General features: G+C 42.9%; 1 protein-coding gene across 2 annotated transcripts in view; it reads right to left on the reverse strand.

Moving 5' to 3' along the window:
• Window positions 1–630: 630 nt before the first annotated feature.
• The window catches only part of WBP1L (WW domain binding protein 1 like), a 77,942-nt gene continuing 64,567 nt past the window's right edge, over window positions 631–14,005 (reverse strand). For both annotated transcript variants that reach the window (XM_053308639.1, XM_053308640.1), the window contains exons 3-4: window positions 5,109–5,270; window positions 631–2,886 (exon numbers count right to left, since the gene is read on the reverse strand). In XM_053308639.1, coding sequence (XP_053164614.1) covers window positions 2,144–2,886; window positions 5,109–5,270 — 905 coding nt within the window. In that variant the 3' untranslated portion in view covers window positions 631–2,143. The remainder of the gene's footprint in view (window positions 2,887–5,108; window positions 5,271–14,005) is intronic.

Below are 14,005 nucleotides of genomic sequence, written 5' to 3' on the forward strand. Positions count from 1 at the left end.
CTGAGTGTACTTGCATGTTGTTGCTACTGCCTCGCCCAAGAATGCTGAGCAACACCCACAGACTGGTAATGGCGGCCGGGGGGGGGTAGAAAAGGGGAGAGAGGGGGGAGAGCAAGAGAGCGAGCGAGCGCTTCATGAACTGCTGTCTATAGTAAGAAAGCAATCATAGTAATTGACTCCCTGTTTCCCTGAGTTGCTGAGAAAGCCATTCAAATGCTTTGGGCATCTTGCTGTAAAACAATCTTTGGATAAATTCAGCAGAGACAGCCGAAGACATTTTAGTGTCAGAAAGTTGAATACTGGGGAGCCAGTGTGATGTAACGGAGTGTTGCTCATTGAATGATCTTAGGCAAACCACTCTCTCTGCCTAACCTACCCATAGGATTGTTAAAGATAAAAAGGTGGGAGGAACAGGATGGTGACAACCACATATGACATCCTGAATTCCTTGGAAGAAGGGCAGGATAAAATAATAGCAGCATCCATACCAGGGTGGTAGAAATATAAGCAACTAAACTACCCTTTAGTGGTACCACAAAATCTACTTCCAGAGGCACGCTCCCTCACCCTACTTGGTCAGACAGCTAGCTCCAGCTGTAGTTGATGTAAAATGAGACACATGAACATGAATTATCAGAAAAAAGGCATTATATTTGGGATTACACCATAGTTCAAACTGATTTTGGTTTCAAGCAATCAAATCTGAAAGTCTGTTTTATGACAATAAATGACCCAGACAACCGTAATTGAAGAAAGAGGAGAAGGGGAAAACAAAACAAAAAAAACCTCCATCACACGTAATATAGAAACCAAGGCTTGCTCTCTTCCACAGGAACACTCCAGGGAATGTTAGTTTCAGCTGTTTGGGTTTTCTTCCCCCTTGGGGTTGTTACTAACAAAAGCTCCACTGTTTGTTTAAAGCAAAGCTATAGTCTTTTTGTTTTGCAGTCTTGCAGCAGCAAATTTTGTATCACCAGTAGGAAACACACATGCATGTACTGCAGTCAGACACACATACACTCACAGACGTTATACAGTAGCCAGTTGCCACTATCAAAAGAGAGAGAGAGAAAATACAGACACACAGTTCTTTTAAGTGGTCACTGTTAGAATCACGCTAAAACTTTTGGACTAAAAAAAAAATACTGCACAGTCTTCCACTTTGATGCTGCAAGTCATCCTTTTGCAATGGACGGAGTTCTCGTCTCCATTTGTTCAACAAGCATCGCTGAAACCTGAAGGCACGCTGGCCAAAAAGACAGCCCTGTTCTCTGTGTGTGTGTGTGGTTTTCATAGTTGTCATTTTAACTAGCGTGCTGTCCTGAAGTTGCAAAGCCCTGCCCTTTGCATTGCAGCATACCAGCTGAATGTCATTTGGAGACCACAGTACTGGAAAAGGCAGCTCCTCTGCCAGAAGTCTCAACTAATAGCTGTGCTCTTTAGAGGCATCAATTGAAGGAACACATTTGCCTTCAAAAATAAAATAAAAGGCAACATCTGCAACCCCCCTTTTGCATAAACCGTATGTTTTAGGTTATCAGTTCTCTTTCTGGAAGAAACTGGTGCTCTACAGTTACCAGCTTCAAGAGGAAAAAGTTTCCATAACTAACAATGCACCAGAGATTACAGCACTGTATCATCAAACAAAAACAAAAACCCCACAAACCTGCGGGAATTAATTTTAACCTCTCAACTGCACTAGCTAAAGATGCTGCCAGGGCCATCAAATGCCACCAGCTTCTGGGAAGACACCTGGAAAGGCTGGGATGGGGAGCAGAGATAACTAGTACTCCTTGTTCTCACAGGGTCAGATTAAGTCCTTCTGATCATAAGATAAAGCAGATCTTGAAGAACTTAAAAATACCAACCAAACACAACCAAATAAACCATCACCAAAATCAGAAATAGAAAAAAGTTTCTCTTTTTATATGTATAAAAATGATCTCACTTTTCATCTTAAGCCCCTAATCAGATGGAAGAGAGGGGAGATGATTTCTTTTAAAGGCCCAAAAGCTTCTACCCCTTCCTCCATACATTTAGGGTTATTCCCATAGTTACAACTGATGAAAAAGGTGAACCAGCTTGTTTTTGGTTGAAGTCATGTTTATCCTTTTATAGATCTTTCCCTTCTGACTCTGCTGCTTTAGCTGGGTGATGTATTTGCATGAGAGTTTGGGGAGTCCTGCTCATTTATGGTGTTCAGGAGCACACACACAGGCTGTCGGGGGACGTGATGGTGGCTATGCTCTCGGTGCTGCTCATCAGAAGCACCGAAAAGCCCTTCTTCCTCATCTCCATGTGGAGGGTGGCCACTGCAGCTATCACAGAAGTCCATGGGCCCATCATCAATGAACCCATCCAACTCCTTGAGATCACTGTCATGGTGGCCTTGGTTACAGATGCAGATTTCAATGCCCGAGTCACCAGTGAACCTTCGGTGTCTGCCAGGTGTCTTGTCTTTAGCATCGGGGAAGGCGCTGTTGTTGTCTAAGCCTTCTGAGTTGTAATCCTTAAGCAGTTCCTCCTTGGACTCAGACTCCTTATCAGGACAGGAGATGCGGTCAGCTGTTTCTTCCAATTCTGCCCCACTGTTGGAGTTGCTTGGCTCACTACTTGATGCTTTGGTGGTTGATCGCTCAACTAGCGGGGTGGAGGATTCGGGATCCCCAACACTGTGGGAGGCAGTGCTGTCCATGTTTCCATTATTGCTTCCTGCTCCAGACAAAGAGCCTGTCTGGGCTGGCTGTAGGTTTCTTGTGTCTGGTGCGGCACTGCCATTGCCAGGCGGGACGCATTGCTGATGTAAGGCACTATATGGTGGGGGAGGGGTCGGAGGTCGATTCACCACTTCCTCATAGGGAGGTAGTAAATAATTTGGCAAAAATCCTAAATGAGAGGCAGGGAGGACAAGTTATTTCCAGACTACTTTATTAGATCAAAACTAAAGCACCATTAAATAGTTGGTCTTTCTGGGCAACTTACTTCCAAATTACTTCAGTAATAAAAACCCCAATTTGGTTTTGGAAGCAGTTATTGTCCACATTCCTATAGACAGGAGTGGCAAACCAGAGGTTCTCCAGCTGCTGACTACCATTCATCATTCCCAGTTACAATGGCTAATACAGCTGAGGATGATGCGAGTTCAGCAACAGCTGGAGAGCCAAAATGTTGGCCACCCTGGCTCTGAAGCATGTTTATGTAGCCTTTGGCTCCCTACTAGAACGAACCCTAAAGACTAGAAAAATGTCAAATTCCTAGGTCTCATGCAGCCTGAAGGTCACAGGCTGATCTAATTGTGTATCCCAGGACTAGACAAAAGGCCATATAGAGAATCTGGAAAAAGCTGGAAACAACTTTCAGATGTCCTACCAATCAATAGAATCCTGAAGACCCAGGGTGAAACTAACAAGTTCCTCATCATGCAGAGTTTTCTCAGGCATCATGCAACATAGGCCTTTCCCCTTTCTCTCCTGTATCCCATTTTTCCTTGTCTTCTATTTCTTCTTCTGCACCCAATCTTTCTGCTCATGTACAGGTGAAACTCGGAAAATTAGAATATCATGCAAAAGTCCATTAATTTCAGTAATGCAAATTAAAAGGTGAAACTGATATATGAGACAGACGCATTACATGCAAAGCGAGATAAGTCAAGCCTTAATTTGTTATAATTGTGATGATCATGGCGTACAGCTCATGAAAACCCCAAATCCACAATCTCAGAAAATTAGAATATTACATGGAACTAAGAAGACAAGGAGTGAAGAATAGAACAATATCGGACCTCTGAAAAGTATGCAGTATACTGTGCTTGATTGGCCAGCAAACTCGCCTGACCTGACCCCATAGAGAATCTATGGGGCATTGCAAGAGAAGGATGAGAGACATGAGACCAAACAATGCAGAATTGCTGAAGGCCGCTAATGAAGCATCCTGGTCTTCCATAATACCTCATCAGTGCCACAGGCTGATAGCATCCATGCCACACCGCATTGAGGCAGTAATTGCTGCAAAAGGGGCCCAAACCAAGTACTGAATACATATGCATGCTTATACTTTTCAGAGGTCCGATATTGTTCTATTCTTCAATCCTTGTCTTCTTAGTTCCATGTAATATTCTAATTTTCTGAGATTGTGGATTTGGGGTTTTCATGAGCTGTACGCCATGATCATCACAATTATAACAAATTAAGGCTTGACTTATCTCGCTTTGCATGAATTGCGTCTGTCTCATATATCAGTTTCACCTTTTAATTTGCATTACTGAAATTAATGGACTTTTGCACGATATTCTAATTTTCCGAGTTTCACCTGTATAGCTGCTTATTTTGGTAGCCTACTAGATTTCCCCCTTTTTCCTTTATTGAGTGGGCTATGGTGGGGAAGGGGGCTAGCCAGGGTATTATGCAAGTCATCTGTTTGCTTTTTTAAAAAAGGAACAAAATTACAAAATGTAAGCAAGATGAAATGAAATCAGTCATCGTTATGAATACTCTTTATAAAAGAGCTCAGATATAAGACTCTCTGCCATAGTACCAAACAGCTGGTCTGCTGTACTTCTTTGTTAATGCAGCTCCCACAGTTGTACTAATTATATTATCTCAGCTGCACAGGAAAAGGTGTGGGAAGTAAATACATCTCAGCTTTGCCACTGCTACTGCCATTGCCCAGACCAGTGTGCAATCAAATCTCAGTAAATCCAGTTCTTCCTTCTAGATCAGTCTAAGCAACTGGAAAACAAGTCAGAATCAAATACTGTTGTATGATACCCAGAGTAAAAGCATTTCAAGCATCTCTCTTTGTGACCCAGTTTATTCACAGAATTTAGATCCTGCCTAGACTAGCAATGGGAACAGAGTTAACTGTAATGGTGCTTCAGCTAGTATAGTCAAGTTGCTGGAAAGGACAGAACTGATTCTCCCAGAATTCTTCAGATTTACTGCCTTGTCCTCACCAGATACCAGGAGACTTCTCCGCAATTACCCCCACCACCTTCGCTGTGGATTCCTGTTGCACCTGTGACCCCCACCCAATACAGCAATGTTTTGATCTTATAGTCTTTGAAAGGCAGTCTGTTCCTTGCATGCAGTAGTAATGGGAACAGTACATACGGAAATAAAATGGCAGAGTGGAGTAGTTATGAGCTTCACGATAGGCAATCAGGTTAATCTCATGCTGCCGCTGTTGTGCTTGAAGCCTGTGTTTGGCGCGTCGATGATGGCAGACACAACAGCAGCTCAATATGATGATGATTGTCCACACTAACCAGAACCCTGTGGAAACAGCAAGAAAGGAGAATGAGTGGTTTTAGAGAGGACAGACTAGATCCAAGGCAGTGATAGACACAGGAAAGAAATGTACAGAAAAATGTTGTTTCAGACGCCACCACATTTACCCCATGACTGACCATGACTCTGGTTTGCAACTGAAACATGGTGATCTCTACCCCATCTACTACTTAGCCATTTCTGATCCTCCAAAGAAGAATTTATATGATCTGTCACACAAAGGATTCTGCTTCCATCAGTTATTACTTCAGCCCATTCCAAAATGCCAAATTGAAAGGTCCAATGAAAAGCATGAGTCCTTTTTCCTAGCAAATGACATTTTCTTGCACTGCCATCCAGCTCTGCAAGGCCATTTCACACATTACTCAGCAACAAATCAAAATTTGCTATTTATTCCCTTGTAAGAGAGCTATGGCCACTCCCAGCTACCCAGTGACTACATCTTTCGAATATATCGATGTGTGTGTCTTATTAATACATTTTAATATATAAACATGTAAAACATTTTACAGGTACAAAAGCATCCTTGCTCTGTGTTGCCAGAGTTACTGAGAAGGTTTTAGGCTGAACATACAGCAGAAATATAGCAAAGAGTATCTGAAGCAGCTCTGTTGAATTGTTAGTTAGGATACACTGCAGAGCTTTTAATACCACTAAAATGCAAATGTCAAGTAATAGCACACGACTATGAGAAGTTGTTATGGTGAACAAACTGGCATAGCAACTGAAATATAACATACACAGGCAGACAAAAGATGGGCCTCTCACAAAGAAGTGACACAAGACCCTGATACTGAAAAAATGAATTGATGGCCAATTTGAGCTCATTAAGTTTCAGGGAATGGGGTGAGGATATATATGATACATCAACCTTCCTCAAACTAAACAGATCTAGGTGGAGCCAGTGTTCAGATAAGAGATCACTCGGAAGCCTTATGCACACAGGCTTTGAATTGCATTGTGGAAGATAGGTGGGATATAAATGTAATATAAATGTAACAAGTTAAGTATTCTTTAGCTGTAATTCAAATAGCTGACAGAAGCTGCCAATCCCAAGGGCCGCTCTGAAATGGCATATTCCAAAATGTGAAGTGGTCATGTGTATGTAGATACACTCAGCCTTGCATAAGGTTGCAACTTATTTTTCTGACCCCTCTATTGTACTTGAAACTGTAACAAAACATTCCTGATTTTAATATATACTTGGATAACAAGCTCTGTGTGTGTGTGTGTGTGTGTGTGTGTGTGTGTGTGTGTGTGTAGTTTTTAAAGCTGTAATTGTTATTGCTGTGGTACAAACCAAGAAATAAAGTGATTGCAGATCATCAAGGAACTACAAGGTTCCTTGTAGTCATTTCCCTACCATCCAACCCAAAGTATTTCTTCAACATATATTGTTAGCTTGTTTTATGTGGATCTTGCAAAACGGTAATTCATAAAGCTGCTGGGCAGAAGCACCTTCCCTCCAAGAATGAATAACTCCTCAAAATTAAATATTTTACAGAAAGTTTGGAGGCATGTGTGGAAACACGCAGAATTTCCCTCAGAATTGAAATTATGCTGTACTTATTCTTACAATATACTATACTATTTTGTATAATGGACATAAAATACTAAAAGCTGAAAATAAAAGTGATCAATATTGTAGTAAACAAAAAGAAGTTTCTCTCATCTGGGCATAACACAACATGCAGATTTCAGAAGTACTATTTATTATTTATTTATTTTAATTGATTTATTAGATTTATAAACCACCCCATCCAGAGGCTCTGGGCAGTGTAGAACTAGTTTAACAAACATAAAAACAAACATCATTTAAAACACACTACTTAAAACAATATAAAAACAATTTAAAACCAATTGAAATACTTAAAAACCTTGGAAGGCCAGGCCAAACAAGTAAGTCTTTAGGGCTCTCTTAAAGGCCAACAGTGAGCCTACATTGTGGATATCTGCTGGGAGTGCATTCCATAGACCAGGAGCAGCTACAGAGAAGGCCTGGTTCCTAGTCACCACCAGACATACTAGATGGTAACTGGAGACGGACCTCTCCAGATGACCTCAACGTCTGATGGGGATCATAAGGAAGAAGGTGCTCTCTAAGGTAACCTGGATCCAAGCCATTCAAGGCTTTAAAGGTAATAACCAGCACTTTGTATTTTGCCTGGAAACATATCAGCAGCCAGTGCAATTGTTTTAAAACAGGCATAATATGGCCTCTCCGGGTTGCCCCAGAGACCAATCTAGATGCCACATTTTGAACTAACTGAAGTTTCCAAACTACGTGCAAAGGTAGCCCCATGTAGAACGCATTGCAATAGTCAAGCCTGGAGGTTAACAGCTGATGGTAACCTCCACCACTGTTTTGAGATCATTCTCTTTAAGGAATGGACGCAGCTGTCGATTCAGCTGAAGTTGAGGGAAAGCACTCCTGGCCATAGCCTCCACCTGAGATACCAGGGTGAGGCTTAGATCCAAGAGCACTCCCAAGCTACGTACCTGTTCCTTCTGGGGTAGTGTAACCCCATCCAGCACAGGAAGATCTAACTCATCCCTCAGAACCACAACAAGCACCTCTGTCTTGCTTGGATTCAGCTTGAATTTGTTATCCCTCATTCAACCCATTACTGCCCATAGGCAGGAGTTATGGGAGTGAATGCCATTTCCTGATGATGATGATGAGGAGGAGGAGGAGAGAGAGATTTGACTGTCATCAGCATACTGATAACACCCTGCATCAAATCTCCTGATGATCTCACCCAGCGGTTTCACGTAGATGTTAAAAAGCATTTGGTGACAGAATGGAGCCCTGAGGGACTCCATATAATAGCTCCTGTTTTGAAGAGCAACAACTCTTTCTGAAGAGAGAACTCAGACAATAAAACATTCCTACAATGTAATTAAGGCAGGGTTTCTCAAACCTTTTCAGAATGTGACCCTCTTAAATAATGTATAGAGAGTTACATGACCCCCCTCCCCCAGGATTCATGCTACCAATTTTATTACAGATAAAACACATTTAGTTTTTCAATGAGACAGAAGAGTTTGCTCCAGACTCCATATTTATTTTAGATTGTTATTTGGTCCTAATAGTATAAACTGCTGAAATCTATGGTTCACACAAGTAGAATGTTGCAAAGGCAGTCAATATTTTGACAGTATTCTCACTTAATTCTTTGTTCTCAGCTTGCACACTAAGTTCTGGACTTTGTGCAGCTCTGTCGACTGATGTAAGCAGCCATGGTGGTATTGTCTGTGAAGACCATGACAAACTTGTTCTTCAGGATGTCTCGGAATTTGAGAACATGAAACACAGCCAATAATTCTAGATAATTTATGTGGTGGATCTTGTCAGAGTCTGACCAGATTCCTGAAGGAACGTGTGCATTCCCCAGCTGGTGCACAATACATCTGTGGTATGGGTCGCATCTGATGAGGCAGCTTTGAAAGGGCAGCCAGGTGATCCATGTTCACCACCTTAGGGCTGCTTCGTAGGTGGGATTAAGAGTTGCTTTGATTGACCGTCTGAAGTGGGAGAAGACATCTAGAATCCAAGCCGAGATGACTCACACACGCAGCCTGGCAAACGGAAGGATGAAGGTAGTGGAGGCCATGAGTCCGAGAGCACACTGAACTTTGAAAGCTGTTGTGTGCCATGCTGAGGAGATGGTAAACAGCAGCAGAAATGATATCTGCAATATGGTTGAGTGGCAGATAGGCAGCAGAAAGGTAGGCGTTTAGGTGAATGCCTATGAAAACTATCCATCTTGAGGGACAGAGCTGTGACTTTTTGTGGTAGACCTGAAGGCCTAATCTTTGAAGCTGGTCCAAGGTAATTTTATGTGATGTTTGAGTAAGTTCTCTAAATGGATCATGCTTAGGCAATCGTCAATAAAAGGAAAGAGCTGGATCCCCTGATGTCAAAGAAAGGCTGCCACGACTGCCATGGTTTTTGTGAAGATATGAGGTGCAGAGGCTAGTTCAAAGGGGAGCATGGTGTACTAGTAGACGTGGTATCCTACTTTGAAGCTGAGATACTTGTGATGCAGTGGGTGAATGGATGTGTGAAACTATGCATCTCTGAGATCAAGGGACATGAACCATGCCCCTTGTGGAAGCAGCAAGAGGATCATTTAGATGGTGACCATGTGGAAGTGCTGGTAGTGGACAAAACTGTTTAGTGCTCTGAGGTCTAGTATGGGTCTCAAGACACTGTCTTGCTTTGGCACTGTAATGTATCTGGAATTGAAGCCCTCATGGAGTTGTTGTGTGACATCTTGTTTGGCTTGCTTCCAAAGTAGGTTTTGTACTTATTCCAGAAGGGCAGGTGTTGGCAGTGTTGCACAAGGGCCTGACTTTGGTGGGGGCTCAGTGAATTCTATCAGATAAACATGTATGATGGAGATAATCCAGCAATCTAATGTTATAGACTGCCATTGGAGGAGACAGGGGGCTAGTTTTGTAAAGTAGTCAGATCTTTTGGGTGTAGTTCAGGCCTGCTCAACTTCGGCCCTCCTGCAGATGTTGGCCTACAACTCCCATAATCCCTGGCTATTGGGCCCTGTGGCTGGGGCTTATGGGAGTTGTAGTCTAAAAACAGCTGGGGGCCCTAAATTGAGCAGGCCTGGTGTAGTTGGACATGTGCTTTAAGTGTCATGGAAGCTCGAGCAGAGGACTGGATGAGAGTCTTACAAAAGGAATGGTACTATGATAAGCCTCAAAGCGTGGTTGGTAGGACCTATTAGAAGCTATTTTTTTAAAGCTTGAGGCAGACTAAATTCTGTGGCAGTCAACAAAAAACTGAGAAGATAGAGCAGGATAGCTCAGGATGGAAACAATAGGGGGTGGGGATACTGCCAAAAATCTCTCTCAATCTCTAGAAGGTTCTGAGGCTGGTCTCTGCACAGGTGCAAATCCCACAGAGACCACACAAAAAATAATAGAGGAAATGACAATGGAAACACAGAACACAGAGACTGAAGATGGGTGAGGAGACTGGGGTTGGGTGAGGTGTATGGGAAGGGGTGTCATGGGGGAGTGATAAGGAGTTGCGCAGGCATGGAAGCCCCACCCCTGACTAGCTTCTGAGATCTTATCAGACATTGCCAGTGACCATATGTTTTCCAACCATTCTCAGGTATCAGAAAGGATCTTATGATGCGTAATCCTATAGATGCCTAGATGCCATGTAAGTAACCATCTTACTCACTGAAGGCTTTTCTCACCAGTTTTAGTGAAGGGCAGCTACATTAATTAGAATATTATTACAGACTAGCTTAACCTGTGCAGAGCATCTGCAAGCTAGTACTTGATTGCTCCCCTCATCCCCTGCCACAGCCCCTCTCACCTCAGAGATCTCGCCACCCTCACCTGAGCCACACTCCTACTCTTCCATCCTGTTGCCTCCATCCCCCTCACACCTCTTGGTTACTCCTCCATCCCTTTACTCCATCTCCCTCAACCCTCTTGGTTGTGGCTGCAGCATTGCTGGTGCCTATTGGCCAAGCTGCAGGACCCTATCCCCAGGGACCTCCCTACCCTCACCCAAGCCCGCTCCTTCTCTTCCCCACAGGAGCAGCAGTGGCTGACCTCGCTGCAGCCACCGCCACGGCCGCTCATTCCCCTCAGGCTACTGACAGGCCCGGCCCTTGCCTGCCTGCTTCCCCTCCACCAATGGCCTTGGTAGCCCCAAACAGCAGCAGTGGTTGACTGGGCCCTTCCTTGCTGCCATTAGGTGCCACCATGGCCGCTTGTTTCCCTCAGGCTGGTGACAGGCTCGGGCCCATCCCTCGCCCTTCCTTCTCTCTTCCCCTTCCTTCTTTCTCTCTCTCTCTCCCCCCCATCCTGAGTTAACAGATCTTGTTCATCTTGTTCCTCATCTAATTCACACAATGGCAGCCTCTTTCTCCTGAAGGGGCTCTTTCCTCCCTCATGGCTCCTCTCTTCACAGACCCCTGCCATCCATCCATCCATCCCTCCCTATATCTAGATATAGATATTCATTCCTCTCCTCTACAATCAAGAATATCTTCCAATCAGTAACAGTTGCATTCCAACTGTCCTTAACCATCACAAGCTCATTCTCCCTATCTGCATATGGAATCCCCACTGTTGAATCACCATAGTGCTTCTGCTCTCATAGGCTCCTCCTCTCTATCTGCATATCAAATCCCCACTGCTCCATCACCAGGGTGCTTCTATTCGTGAAAGCTGCCACACACAGGATTAGCCACAGGTATGCCTTAGAGAATTAGATCGATAGATAGGATGGAATACTTGAAGTTATTATGGCCAGGTGGTCACATAAAGTTCAAAATTGCTAAGTAGTCTACTCTACACCATTTTTTTTTCTTGACAGGACAAAAACAGACAAACATTTAAGCATCAGAAGGATACATTTCCATGTTTCTCCAATGGCAAGGCTCCAAGCAAAAATCTCACTTAGGGAAGCTCCTTTCATCCTCTGCAAAATGGGAAAACATGTTTTTCCCTTTAGTTTTCAAGAGCAGGAACAGAATAGTCTGCCCTAGAGTTCACTATAAACTTGGGTAGATGCCACTGCTTTATTGCCAGGAAAGCTCACTAGAGCCAAGCCAAAATGCAAGGCAAATCTTTTCTCCATCTGCCTGAAAGCACACTAGGTGATGGCCTTGACTTTAAGCTATTTGGTCCCAAAGAAGGTGAAATTGAACAATTCTGGTGATTAGTCTAGGGTGAGGGTAGTGCAGCTGGCAAGAGATTGAGCTGGGAACTGAGAAGTCCCTAGTTCAAATTCCCCTTCTACCATGAATTGTTAAGCCACTGCAAGAGCCTTTTTCAGCTGAACATGCGAGGCAAAAACAAAAAAACCCAAACAATTCACTTGATGGCCTTAACTAAGACAACCTCTCTCAGCTCCCCAACCCCTTACAATATGGGAATTATAATACTTGCTTAAAAAAAGAAGTATTTCTTATAAAGGAGGAATACTGGCCTTCTTTATATGGTTGCTGTAAGTATTGCTGAGGCAATGCATGAGAAGTGCTCCAAAGGACCATATAAATGCTAGTTAGTATTCTTTGAATGAGATAAAATTGTGGAAGAAGGGTTGGGTGGAACTTGCAAGCAAACAGCAGAGCATAGATTTAACCTCAGTTTTGTATGTCTGAGAAGGATGCTTTATCTAGCAATTAAATAGATTTACAACAGTAAATAGTGAGTTTAAATATATACAGGTAGACCTCGGTATCCATGTGGGTTCCTCTCCCCACTTCTATAGCAGGTAATGAAACAGTGGAGGGGGCACCAAGTAAAATGTCCTACTGTGCTCCACAGGCCTCCAGCTATGCCCCCCATAAGTCCAAATTGTTCCATTATTCTGAATAATTGTTCCATTATTCATGGAAAAGGTTTTTTTAAAAAAACTAAATGAGTCACAAAATGGTGGCCAAGGTAATTTCTGGCTACCCACCGACCTGCAAATATGCAAATTTAACTTTTTTTGCCATTTCTTCCTGTGTATGCCAAGGTCAGATGTCAATCATCTGACTGCGGATATGCAAAACCGTGGAGAGCAAATCTGCAGATAATGAGGTTTGCCTGTATTTTTGTCATGTATAACGGTCAGTTAAAGCAAATTGCAAAGCCAGTATCTCAGTACTGTCCCCCCGCCCCCAAATAACCATGCTTACTAGAACTCAGAAGCCTCAGTAGTGAACTCCTAAACATCACGGCAAGAGAAAGTTCTGTGTTCTGGCACTTACAATCCTTACTTGAACCCTTGTCTATATGCAGCAGGGATAAATGCGAAACATCACATCAGAAGCTTCAGCAGAATTATGTAACGCTGTTGTGATGGATCAAGAGATAAACTTTTTAATAGAATATACTACAACTACCAGTTCTTTCAGATGTTCTGGACACAAACACAAATCTAAGAACTGCTGTTTTAAGACCAGAGACCTTCCTGTCTGTCCAGCCTGAGCTCTGGATTCCCTTTTTGATCTGGGTATGAGGAGGTCATTTCCCAAGAAAACATGAAGTCAAGTAATCTGGACTTTTTAATAAAGTGTGAGTGCAATTTAAATACCTGTGAACAGACATATTACATAAATGGGCTTTAAAAATAATCAAGCGAAAGTGTGAAGGTTGGAGTGTGAGGAAGTTAATACACAAAACAAGAGAAATCTACCTTATTTCTTCTCTGCTTGATTTAGATAGGACTGCCAAGCAAGGTTAAAAAACCTTTAAGTTCCCAAGAGTCCTCTGTTCAAAGCTGCTCAAGGAGTTCAAGACTAAATCAACACACGGCTGTTAGGATACCTTATTCTGGAGCAGCTGCATAAAACCCCATCTCTCTCTTTAGTCAGACATGGGTAAAGTGTTAACACCAAAAGAGAAACTCTTTTCAAATCAGTCTCAACTCTTTTAAAAGTCAAATATCTTCCATATGAGTAACCAGATAAGACCTTCCATGTCTCTAATGCCACAGGCCAATTAGAGCCATCAAAGCTTTAGCAACAGTTATCACTAAAGGTAGGCAACTACATCTCATCCAAATAACAAAAGATTAGCAACATTTTATTTGGGTGGGAACTCCAAATGGGGAATGGAAAAAGACAGAAAGCATACACAACTGGGCATGGCTGGGGAGAAGGTGTGACCAGCCACTCTGCATGGCTGGTCACACCTTTGTTTGTGCGAGAATTAGGCTAAGGAGGAAGAAATGAGACACAGATGCC

Source organism: Hemicordylus capensis, chromosome 3, assembly GCF_027244095.1.
Source record: "Hemicordylus capensis ecotype Gifberg chromosome 3, rHemCap1.1.pri, whole genome shotgun sequence".
In the NCBI taxonomy this organism is placed as follows: Eukaryota; Metazoa; Chordata; class Lepidosauria; order Squamata; family Cordylidae; genus Hemicordylus; species Hemicordylus capensis.